At 33.9% G+C, this 13,477-nt stretch overlaps 1 protein-coding gene across 2 annotated transcripts in view; it reads left to right on the plus strand.

Moving 5' to 3' along the window:
- Positions 1-13,477, plus strand: part of KLHL1 (kelch like family member 1) — a 362,245-nt gene that overhangs the window by 261,179 nt on the left and 87,589 nt on the right. For both annotated transcript variants that reach the window (XM_019415576.2, XM_019415577.2), the window contains exon 7: positions 4,519-4,743. In XM_019415576.2, coding sequence (XP_019271121.1) covers positions 4,519-4,743 — 225 coding nt within the window. The remainder of the gene's footprint in view (positions 1-4,518; positions 4,744-13,477) is intronic.

Genomic DNA, 13,477 nt, shown 5'->3' on the forward strand with positions numbered 1-13,477 from the left:
CACAAACAGTGGTTTAAAACAACGGTCATATTTTAGCTCACAGTTTTGTAAGTCAGAAGTTTAGGGTGGCATGGCTACATTCTCTGCTCTGGATGTCAAAAGCTGAAATCAAAGTGTTGGCTAGGGTTGTGGTCTCATCCAGAGCTGGAGGTCATCTCCCTGAAAGATTGCTTCCTTGCTGGCTGTCAAGTAAGGAACACTCCCAGCTCCTAGAGGCCACCCGTATCCCTTCTCATGTGGCCCCTTCCATTTTCATACCTGACCTGAGCAAGTCGAGTCCTGCTCATGCTTCATATCTTTCTGACTTCCCCATCCACAACTAGCCAGAGAAATCTCTCCATGTTCAAGGGTTTATGAGATCAGGGCCAGCCAAGTTATCTCCCCATATTAAGGTGAACTGTGACACACAGCATAACAATCCAATGAAGTGATTTCTTATCACAATCCAGGAAATAGGTCATTAAATCTCAAGAAGGAGCATTTATAAAATTCTGCCTGCCACATGCATTAAGTGCAATTAACTTGTTCTATAACCAGGATAAGGTAGTAAATATGTGTTTATCAGAGTGGGCTCTAGAGCCAGCTTAATATTGCTGTTCAACTAGTTATTCTCTGAGAGACACTGAGCAAGTTACTAAAGCTTTCTCTGATTCAGCTTCTTTTTCTATAAATTTGGCCTAATAATAATACCCATGTCATAATATTTTAATAAAAATCAAATGTACTAATACATGTAGATCTCTTAGAGCATAAGAAGTACTCAATAAATACTGTATACTAATTTGATTAGTATATTGGGACTAATGTCATATGGTCTCAAAAATGCCTGACATTTTATTTCACATTATTCAATATACCAAGAATGAGATGTATCTTTGAATTATATAACTCCATTAAGTTAGGAAGTTTTACAAATTTCCTTAGATTCTATTGAGTTACACTACACATTTTATAAAATAATATTGTTATTATACAAAGTTATAGCTCACAGAATAATAGTAAAATTCCCTACAAGAAATAATGCAAACTTCAAACTGCTTTACCATAGTAATCTAGAGTTTAAAATACAAAACAATAGGGATCTAACCAGTCCTAATATTGGTCCTCCATAGCCAGATGTTCTCATTATACCTGTTTTAATGAACCTAAACATTAATTAGTTGCTTACGTTTATGGTTTGGAGTCTCAAAGTAGGTGCTTTCCAGTTTATGAAAGTTGTCAGGACTCTATTGTGCCTGCAGTCACACATTCTAAAGTCATGCAGGCATTTGAGATAATTAGTGACAGTTTCATGACCTCCAAAGTAACTATATGTTAAAATAAGTTTTCCTTTTTAACATTTCAAATTTATGACTTATGACCACAATAGTTACTTATATTCTATTTTTAATTTACATAATGACAAATGGTACCTTTACGTCACATTTAACAGGGTAACATTTCTCAGTGAGAATGGCTTTGTCTTTCCTTTGACTCAGGCAACCACTAAGGAAATACATATACTCTGATGAACAAAGAAAACCAACCAAACCCATAAACAAATTTGTAAATTAAAATAAATAGTAATAATAGAATTGTGATGTTTATCCAGATAGCTAATGTAGGGTATACTGGTGAGAGAATTTCTTTTTCTTTTTTTTTGTAATGTTTATTTATTTATTTTGAAAGAGAGAGAACAAGCAGGGAAGGGGCAGAGAGAGAGAATCTCAAGTAGGTTCAGTGTTGTCAGTGAAGAGCCCAGCATGGGACTAATTCCCACAAACCCCGTGATCATGACCAGAGCCAAAACCAAGAGTCAGACGCTCAACCGACTGAGCCACCCAGGCACTCCTGATGAGAGAATTTCTTAAAGAACATTATTATTAATAGCTTTCCTTAGAAAAAGAGGAAGCATATGCTTAACTTTGTGATCCTTAAAAACTAAATAAAATATTTATATTACATGCTGACTGAATGAGAAAATAATCAGATTGGCTACTATAAGTAAGTTCTACAAATCAAGAAATATTTCTTTGTTTTGTTCTACTAAACTTTCTATAACTATGCAAAGTCAAACAGCAGAGTGGAAATAGGTGTTGTCTTCTGGGGCAGGTAGAATATGGTTCCCCAAAGATATCTGTATCTGAATCCCCAGAATTCATGAATATGGTAGCTTACATAGAAAACTGTGGAAAAGTTTTAAGGTGGTGAAGAGAATTAAGTTTGCTAATTAGCTGACCATAAGCGGTCTATTCTACATTAAATAGGAATGTTCTGCATTAATTCAGATTATAAAGGGGTGGGCCTAAAGGAATCACAAAAATCTATGTCAGAGAAATGCAGTGCTTCTGGCTTTGAAAATGGAAGAAGGGGTCATAAGGAATATGGATGGCCTGTGAAAGATGGGAAAGGCAAGAAATTTACTTCTTCAAAGCCCCTGAAAGAAATGAAGCTCTGTCAACACCTTGATTTTAGCACAATAAGACCTATTTTGAACTTCTGACCTCCAGAGCTGTAAGGTGATAAATGTGTGGGTTTTTTTACGCCACTAAGTTTGACGTGATTTTTCATAGCAGCCATGGGAAATTAATACAGCTTCTAATTTGAAAAATGAAGACAGGATGTACTCAATTTCTGATGTAGCAATTTTAGGATAAAATACAGAGGTCACCTTTGAAGACTCAGTTCAAGGAAAAACACTGTAAAAGCAAAAAATCCTGCCATGTGTTGAGATTTAAGATACATCTAGCTTGTTTGGATGAGACTTTGAAACTGAAATCAATCTTCACTTTTCCCTTTGAATAACAACACCTTTGGTTGCTCAGAAGCCATTAATTTCATGCATTCCCAATTATTTTCTCTTAGAAGGATGACTAGACCTTAATTTCTGTGCAAAGGTTTTGACCAAGGTTTTGGACAGTATGGAAAGTACAGTTGTACAAATAATTCTTTGTCTACCTGTATCTGCAAAATATGAGTCTCATGAAATTGGGTTCATTGGGATTAGGTTACACTATTCCACCAATATTTGTCAAGAGTTAGTCATAAGAGAGAGGTACTTCCATATAACTTAATTTTAGTGAAGCATTCGTGAATGCCAATGCCATCAAGCTTTGAGAATTCAGATGACCTTGAAATTATTCAGTGGTTTAGTTCACCTTGGAATTTTGTTTTGTACATGGATGAATAAATCATCAAATATAAAATATAATAAATATACTTAAGCATATCTTATGTTACTAATCAGTATAAGTGACTTTTCTGAACATTACAATTTATGTTTATTCTAAAAATAATAGTTCTAATCTTATAATGCCTCATATTTAGTTATATGGAAATTAGCTCATATTTTTATTAACTTAAAAAACATTAAATGCATCTAACCTAGTATCTATATTATTATTGCTTTGCTACCTTTGGATAACATTTGAGCATTTACTCAATTTTACTCATTTTATTTCAATTAGCAAAATTTCCCCTACCAAGTTGTTCATATTTGTTTAGTTCCTTGCTGGTTACTTTCTAAATAACAAGTGAATACCCTGAGGAATACTTTCCCTAGTTTGCAAGCTTTTATTATGTTACAAGTAAAATAGATCTTTAGTGAGTATGTGAAAAGTACACAAGAATGTTGACTCCCTTTGTAGGGATATTTAATCATTGAAGATAAAGCACTGGTGAATGTGAATCTGAACACTAAGATCAAACACTGAAAAGCAAGAGTAGTGTTTTGTTAGCTATGGTTTATCATATAAACATTTGTGAACTGGTTCAAGGCAGACATTTTTAACGTGAAATGTGTAACCAAATCTATAAAAACATATCTCATCAGCAATTTAACTTATTTCTGCTTTCAATTTCTATATGGCAAGTTAGATTTATTCCATTTCTCAGATTTATGTATAAAAAGCTTTTAGGAAAGATAAGCTATCTTATTTAGAGATTGTAACATGATTGATAAGGATAGAAAATCAGTTTAGTCTCTACATTCTATTAAGCTATTCCCCAGATACATTTTTTAAAAGAAGATCTTAAAAGGCATAGCTGACATTTGTTTACATAACCTCAAATTGACTTTTAAAATGTTCTGTTATTTTAAGGCATAAAACAAATTTAAAGAGAAACATGGTAAATAATTTATTAAATTCACTTCACTTTCAGAAACTGTACAGAGATTATACAGAAATTATACTAGGATTATGTTACTTTTTTATGGCAAACAGTGACATAAAAAAGTTGTAAAATCTGACAGAACTGTGCCATGACCAACAATAATTCTATTGAACCAATAGTTTAGCCATGAGACCATTATAACATTCAAACAAGTTATAAATTTGTGTCTACTTTGATAATTAGTTTCTGCCAAGGAGAAGAAATAATGTAGTTAAAATACTACTCCCTTTAGTTTTCTGCCACATTGTCTTTAAGAAAAATAAGTGTGACAAGAGTATTTTCACATCTGAATTTGTACACTGTCTTGGGCAGGTTGTGTGTTAGATTAGTAGTAAATGGTGATTGTTTGATTTTATGTTTCATCAGGAGCTACAACCATAGAGAAATACGACCTCAGAACAAATTTGTGGATCCAGGCAGGAATGATGAATGGCAGGAGACTGCAGTTTGGTGTGGCTGTTATTGATGACAAACTCTTTGTAATTGGAGGTCGAGATGGCTTAAAGACATTGAACACTGTTGAATGTTACAATCCCAAAACCAAGACTTGGACTGTCTTACCACCAATGTCAACACATAGACATGGTCTAGGTAAGATCTCTTACTTTATTGATATTATTTTTAGAAACATTTATTGATAGTTAAAATGCATGTTAAAAATACATTACTGTCATTAATTATCATTAACTTTAGATAAATTATGAGCTTATTTGGAGCATTCTTTCTAAGTTCTTGACATTTTCTTGTGTTGACTAATGTGCATTAAACTGTTGAGAAGGATGTCAAAGATACCAAAATGAGTAGACCTCAAGCAATCCTCAAAGTTTTCACAATCTGACATTCATACAACATGTAAAGTTCAATATGAAAAAATAAAAAGTAGAACTATCATGGAGAGGCCAGAGTAATGTTGCCCAGAGGAAAAAATAGTTAATGTGCATTGAGGAAAACTTAATTAAGGTGGCTCACTCCACTCCCATAACTAGCCTACCCATACCTTTGCATGTAATTAATTCCACTTGAAAAATCTGTGGGGAAAGAGCAATACAGTTTAGAGAAAGAATAACGTATCAATTGGCACCAGGGATCATTAACATAGGATTCAACCGATTTCTCCTGTGGAAGAACCTGGAGATGCAGAGAACTATATTGAGATTCAGATGATCTGGGTGTGAGTCTTGAATCTACCGTATTGACATGATTTGAGGACAGCACTTAAACTATAAGACTTCAATTTCAAGACTTGCCACCAATTCAAAGTTATTAAGTAGATAAAAATATAATTATAATGTTATGAAATCACTGTGTGAATTGTAAAGTCCTATACAAATATTTGAAAAGAGGAATGAAATAAAGGTGAACAGTTCCTGAATTTGTACTTGTACCATGGGGATTATAAAGAGAAGTACAAATGACTTTTTTTGAATAACTGAAATATGGCAAGTAGTCAATTAAGTGTCTTTCATGTATTTAGAATATACATATCAGAGAGCTATCCAGGTTTAATTGCAAATTCATTGATTTAGACATTCATAGGCAAGCAAAATTATAGAACATTTCTAAAATACATATTAATGCTAGTTCAATTTTGATATCTCTAGCACTGCACTTCCCATTCTTGTTTACTCTACCATCAATTTAAGCAAACAATAAATAAATAAATAAATAAATAAATAAATAAATAAATAAAATAGGTCTGACTATTTGATCTTTTAGCTTACCTCCCTTTTTTCACATTAGGTATTAGTAAATTAAGGAATAGTAATAAATATATGAAAACCTTTTCAAGTTCTAAAATTTTTTGCTTTAAATAATAACTATATAATTTATTTAAATCACATGGAACCAAATTATAATACGAAAATATTAACAGCAAATTATTCTTCCCAGGTAACATTCATGAGTATTAAAGGTTTCTTACATGATTGTTTTTCAAATATAATGGAGGATTTGTGCTTTTATATCCATGTAAAAGCTATATGTGTTGTTTTAGTTATCTAGCTATCTAATTACCTATGTTTCTGTTTGAGTGAAATGTAGAGAATAAGCACTCTGGTTTAGAATGTTTAGAATTTAATGTCTCCTTCTTCCTTTTTGTTTTCGACAATTCAGTAATTTTCTATTAAGGTGTACTAAGGTTCAATTATGTAGGTTATTTGCATGCTAAGAGAACATACTTGAAAAAATTTCACCGAGAATACATCGTATGCTATATAATTTCAAGTGTTTAAAGTGTACAAGGTGATGGTGTGCCTCCAAATTCTGTCACACAGTGTCCTCTCCTCTAGGCGTCAGGACTGGACAAAATGGTAACCTGGGGTGTGGTCTTTCAGTTTTTCTAATTTGCTAAACGGTTCATTGTAAAGGTACAGGTGGAAGTAAGGCTGCACAGTAAATGACATGAGCTAATAAGTATTTCAGATATCTGAAATGTAGTGCAGCATTTCTCACAAGTTTTGGGGACCCAATACTAACTGTAGTAGTCCACTATTTTCATTCCTAGCCCTCCCTTGCTTTGTGTTTTTCATTCTGTTTCGTTTCTATTATCAAGTGGCTCACCTCTCCTCCATTTCTTATGCCATTGGTTTCCTGTTTTACTTCCTAGGGGCTATTGCTTCCTGTCAGTTTTTTTTTTTTAATTCTCTCCTACAATACTCCCCAAGATCCGTCCTTGTTGAATTAGTAGATAGAGCATCATTTCTGGACACAGTTCTCATCCCAGAGTGCCTCATAGATTGCTAGCAATGCCCAGTACATAGAAAGCTGCCTTCAACTTGGATGCCAATCCAAGCTCTAATCAGCTGAAGCCAGATTGATAGCAATGCAAGATACATGTGTGTTTCCTGATGAAGTTGAATGTTTCCTTTATGATGAATCACATTCCTTATGATCAGTTGAATCTCAGAAGTTCATCATTCTATGTCATACTCAAATGCAATAAGCCTCCTTGGCCCAAGATTTCTGTCCCTTCGATATACACATCAATCTTTGATTTACCTTCTCCCGGGGACTCCTGTTACATTGATGTTGATATTTCTTATTTAATTCACCATATCTTTCTAGTTTAATTTTGTATGTTTTCTTTTATCCCTTCCTATTGGCTAATTTTAATATCTAGCCCTCCAAATTGTCCTTAATCTTCATGCATCATGATATTTCTCCCATATATTGATGTCTTGATCTTAATTAATTTTTTTCACAAACTCGTTATTCCTGCTTGGTAATTCACTATAATTGCTTTCTTCTTCCATGGTATTAATATTCCTCCCTGTCTCTGTGAGGCTATTTATTATACCTATTTCAAATTCCTATCTGCCTCTTTACTTCTTTTTTGTTTATTATATGTGATCATCTTCCTTCTCTTCCTCAAATTCCTCTTTCAGCTCTCCTCTTACTCTTCTCTTTTTCCTGTTAGTCATCCTTTTTCTCCTCCTCCTGTTGCTGTTCTTTTTCTCCCTCCGCTTCGGCTTCTGCTTCCCCTTCTTCCCCATATCTATTTTTTCTTCCTCCTTTTTTTTCTTCTTCTCTTCTAATTTTATTTTAACAGTAGTTGTAACCATGGAAATGTGTAATTTTTAACTGTATTTTTAACTGTAATTTTTAAGTCATATGAATATATCAGATGCTTTGGCTAATTGAATGGAAGTTAAGGCATATGCCATTCTTTGTGCCCTCTCAAAACATTCAGGACTGGATGGGAGGGTTATGCCAGGGCGTGGAGCCCTGACCTTGCAAGCTGATTTTGTGCAACCTATCAGCTATTATTCCTGACATGTAACCCTCAGGGACACATCTGTTTACTTTCACTTGCAAATAAATGTCCTTATGCCTTTCTTCTTTATCTGTGATGCCCTAACTATAGGACTGGGAGCTTGGATAGGAAGGGAATGTTCTGAACCAGTAAGTCTATTTGCTTCTGCTGTTAACAGTTCTTCCTTTAAGCTGGGCTCTGACGACATTCTGATTTCATCCAGCCAATTATGGCAGGCTCTTGATGGGTTCTGCTCTCTTGCTGCCAAGCAATGTAGAGGGTTTACTGGTTGTTCTTTTGACCACATCAAAAAAGCACAGATCAAATTTTCCTCCAAGATATTCCCCCATTGCAGTGCCATGAATTTTTGTCTCAGTAAGTTACAACTAACTTTTGTTTTTTCTAATTATTTTTTACAGTGTCAATGTTTGTTTTTCAAAAACGCACCATGACCTTCCTTTTATGTAATCCCTGGTATTTGGTTTGAATGTAAATCAACAGCCTTCTGTGCTAGTTTTTTATTCGTTCAGAAATTAGAATGTCCCATTTTATTTGCCATATAATCAGTACTTATTCTGCGATATGCAGTGAAATTACAAAATTGACTATGTAATCCCATGTTATGCATTCAAATGACTAGAAGTAACAGGCTAAAGTAAAACTTAAAAATATGTAAAATATATAAAAATATAATATATGTGTGTATATATGTGTGTGTGTGTGTGTGTGTATATATATATATATATATATATATATATATATATATATATATAAAATTCAAGACATTTTTGACCTGTATGGCTTTTTTTTTCTCACTTGATTTGTATAGGAAAAACAAAACCTTGAATTATTTTTTGAGAAAGTCACATGAGTTCCTTGGTTGCTAAAGATGATTATGTGGCCAAAAATGTTTCATAGCTATCAATAAATGAAGAAAACTCCTTCTGCTGCATAAAATAGCATAGAAAACTTATATGCATATTAAGTCTGTGATGTCAAGGGAGCAATGCATCTGCCTAGAGAATTAAACTAATTAAGACCACAGTTCTCTCAATATGCTAAGAGTTTTTATTTTGGCATTTATGTCTTTGAAGCACATAATCCACATATCATGACTTTTTTGCACCACATTTTATATTATATAAAACTGAATAAGACATTACTACAATACAGTGCTTGCAATTATGTCTTTTCAGGAGAAATTGATAAAGAGTAAGATAGCTGTGGATTATTGTGGATTTTCTACATGCTAGGAACCAATGTTGTATATTAAACATATGGTAGGAGTTGTTTTTATTTTTATTTTGTTTAGTTTTCAATTCAGGTAAAATCCACACACCGTAAATTCAAGTTTTAAAGTGTAGAATTGAGTGCTTTTGAGTATATTTACAGTTGTGCAGCCATCACCACTATTAAATTCCAAAATATTTTTATTATCTTTTTAAAAAAATATTTTTATATTTATTTATTTTTTTCAGAGAGAAAGAGACAGTGTGAGCAGGGGAGGGGAAGAGAGAGAGGGAGACAGAATCTGAAGCAGACTTCCTGCTCTCAGCACAGAGCCCAACGCAGGGCTTGAGCCCACGAACTGTGAGATAATGACCTGAGCCGAAGTGGGACGCTTAACTGACTGAGCCCCCCAGGCACCCCACAAAATATTTTTATTATCTGAAAAAGGAACTGTACTTGTGGTGCCTGGGGGGCTCAGTCAGCTGAGCATCCAACTTCAGCTCAGGCCATGATCTTGCGGTTTTTGAGTTGGAGTCCCTCATCAGTCTCACTGCTGACAGTGTGGAGCCTGCTTTGGATCCTTTGTCCCCCTCTTTCTCTCTCTGTCCCACCCCTGCTCACACTCTCTCTTTCTCAAACATAAATAAATATTAAAAAAATAAAAAAAATAAAGAAACTGTGTACCCAAAAGTACTTGCTCTTCCTTCTCCCTTCCTCCTAGCCCCTAACAATAATTAATCTACTTTCTGTCTATGGATTTGCCTATTCTGGACATTTCATATACATAGAATCATATAATTTGTGGTCTTTTGTTTACGGCTTCTTTTACATAGCATAATGCTTTCAAGGTTCATTCCTGTTGTAGCATGTATCATTTCCTCCTTCCTTTTATGGTTGAATAATGTTCCATTGTTAGAATTTATCACATGATGTTTTTACATCATAAATAGAAAGACATTTGGGTTGTTTCCACTTTTGGACTATTATGAATAAAATAAAACTGCTATGAACATTCATGTATGCCTTTTTTCTGTACTATGTTTTCAATTCTCTTATAGATATAGATAGATACAGATAGATATAGATATAGATGATATAGATATAGATAGATATAGGAGTGGAATTGTTGAGTCATATTGTAACTCTATATTTTATTTCTGGAGGAACTGCTGATTGGTTTTCAGAATGGTTGCACCATTTTCTATCCTCTCAGTACAAATTTCTCCACATCCCTGCCAACACTTATTATCCTTTCTTTTTATATTGTAATTATCTGAGTATATATGAAATGGTATCTCACTGTGGTTTTACATGCATTTCCTACTGAATAATTTTAAAAAACTTTTTCTGTGCTTATTGACATTTACTCATATTCTTTGGAGAAATATCTATTCAAACGTTTTGTCTATTTTTTGTTTAGATTGTTTTCACTGTCGAATTTAATAGTTCTTTGTATATTCTGAAAATGTCTTCTGTTAGATATGAGTTTTCAAATATTTTTATACATTATATGCATTCTATTTTAACTATCTTGACAGTGTCCTTTGAAGCACAAAAATTATTAACTTAATGAAGTTCAAATTATTTCTCTTTTCTTTTTTTCACATAATATTTTAATTAATTTATTTTTCAATCTATGTCCAAGTTATTTAGCATATAGTGCAACAATGATTTCAGGAGTAGATTCCTTAATGCCCCTTACCCGTTTAGACCGTCCCCCCTCCCACAACTCCTCCAGCAACCCTCTGTTTATTCTCCATATTTAAGAGTCTCTTATGTTTTGTCCCCCTCCCTGTTTTTTTATATTATTTTTGCTTCCCTTCCCTTATGTTCATCTGTTTTGTATCTTAAAGTCCTCATATGAGTGAAGTCATATGATTTTTGTCTTTCTATGACTGACTAATTTCACTTAGCATAATACCTTCTAGTTCCATCCACAAGGTTGCAAATGGCAAGATTTCATTCCCTGTGATTGCTGAGTAATATTCCATTGTATATATATACCACATCTTTATCCATTCATCCATCAATGGACATTTGGGCTCTTTCCATACTTTGGCTATTGTTGATAGTGCTGTTATAAACATTGGGGTGCATGTGCCCCTTCGAAACAGCACATCTGTATCCCTTGGATAAATACCTAGTAGTGCAATTGCTGGGTTATAGGGTTTTTTCTTTTATTTCTAATGCTTTCGGTGACATATCCAAGAAAATGTTGTCTAATCTATGGTCATGAAAATTTATGCCTATGTTTTCTTTTAGAAATGTGATACTTTTAGTACTTAAATTTAAGAATACAGTTCATTTTGAGTTAGTTTTTGCACATGGTGTGAAGAAGCAATTTGACTTCATTCTTTTGCATGTTGTCTCAGCACCATTTGTTAAAAAAAAACAATAATAAACTTTCTTTCTCATTGAATTGTCTTTTTAAATTTAATTTTATATTTACTTATTTATTCTTAATCTGAGTATAATTAACATACCATGTTGTATTAGTTTTAGGTGGGCAATATAGTGATACAACAATCTATACATTACTCAGTACTCATATGATTTATTCTCCTTTTCCCATTTCCCCCCATCCCCCACCCACCTCCCCTCTGAATACCACCAGTTTGTTCTCTATATTTAAGAGTCAGTTGTTTTGTTTATCTTTTTCTCATTGTTGTTGGTCATTCATTTCATTTCTTAAAATCCACATATGAATAAAATAATGTGGTATTTGTCTAAAGAAAGCCATCAGCAAAACAAAAAGACAACCTACTGAATGGAAGGCGATATTTGCAAATGATATATCCAATAAGGGGTTAATATCCAAAACACATAAAGAACTCATACAACTCAACAGCAAAAAAATCCTAATAATCCAATTAAAAATGGTCAGAAGTTATGAACAGACATTTCTCCAAAGAAGACATACAGATGACCAACAGACACAGGAGATGATGTTCAACATCATTCATCAGCTGGGAAATGCAAATAAAAGCCACCTTGACATACCACCTCACATCTGTTAGAATGGCTAAAATCAACAACACAAGAAACAGCAGGTGTTAGAGAGCATTTGGAGAAAAAGAAACCCTCGTACACTATTGGTGGGAATACAAACTGGTGCAGCCACTCTGGAAAACAATGTGGAGTTTCCTCTAAAAGTTAAAAATAGAACTACCATACAACCCAACAATTTCTGGATTGACCCTAGATATTTATCCCAGGATACAAAAATACTGATTTGAAGAGATACATGGACCCTGATGTTTATAGCGTATTATCAACAATAGCCCAATTATGGAAAGAGGGCAAATTAAGGAGATATATATATATATATATATATATATATATATATATATATATACACATATATATCAGAGGGATAAATTAAATAAGTGATGGAGATTAAGGAAGGCACTTGATGGGATGAGCACTGGATGTGATGAATCAGTAAATTCTGTACCTGAAACTAGTATTACACTGTATGTTAATGGGAATTTAAATAAAAGCTTGAAAAAAGAAAAAACAAATCAATTGGCCGTAAGTGTGAGGGTTTATTTATGGAATCTCAAATCTATTCCTTTTGTTTCTGTTTCTGTCCTTATGCCAGTGTCACACTGCCTTTATTGCTCTCATTTTGTAGTAATTGAAATTTTGACATTGAGAAGTTTGAGCCCTCTGACTTTGTTGTTCTTTTTTCAAGAATTTTTTGGCTATACATATAATGTTATTTGCAAAGAGAAATGCTTTTATTTCCTTTTTGAGAAACCATATGGTCTTTATTTAAAATTTTTTAAAGTTTATTTGGTTTTGAGAGAGAGAGAGAGAGAGAGCACAAGCAGGGGAGGGGGAGACACAGAATCCGAAGCAGGCTCCAGGCTCTGAGCTGTCAGCACAGAGCCCAATGCAGGGCTTTAACCCATAAACCATGAGATCATGACCTCAGCTGAAGTCAAACACTTAACTGACTGAGCCACCCAGGCAACCCCAAAACCATATGGTCTTTATTTCTCGTTTTTGCCTTCTGGCCCTAGATGGAACCTCCAGCACAATACTGTTAAGAAATAGCAAGAGGGGACATTGTTGCCTTTTTCTTTTAATTTTTTTTAACGTTTATTTATTTTTGAGAGAGAGACAGAGTGTGAGTGGGTGAGGGGCAGAGAGAGAGGGAGACACAGACTCTGAAACAGGCTCCAGGCTCCAAGCTGTCAGCACAGAGCCGGACGCGGGGCTCAAACCCATGAACTGTGAGATCATGACCAGAGCAAAGTTGGACACTTAACCAACTGAGCCACCCAGGCGCTCCTGCCTTTTTCTTAAACTAAGGGATAAGGTTTCAGTTATTCACTATTA

The sequence above is a fragment of the Panthera pardus genome, unplaced genomic scaffold (genome assembly GCF_024362965.1).
Source record: "Panthera pardus isolate Hobbes unplaced genomic scaffold, ASM2436296v1 HiC_scaffold_1, whole genome shotgun sequence".
Taxonomy (NCBI): Eukaryota; Metazoa; Chordata; class Mammalia; order Carnivora; family Felidae; genus Panthera; species Panthera pardus.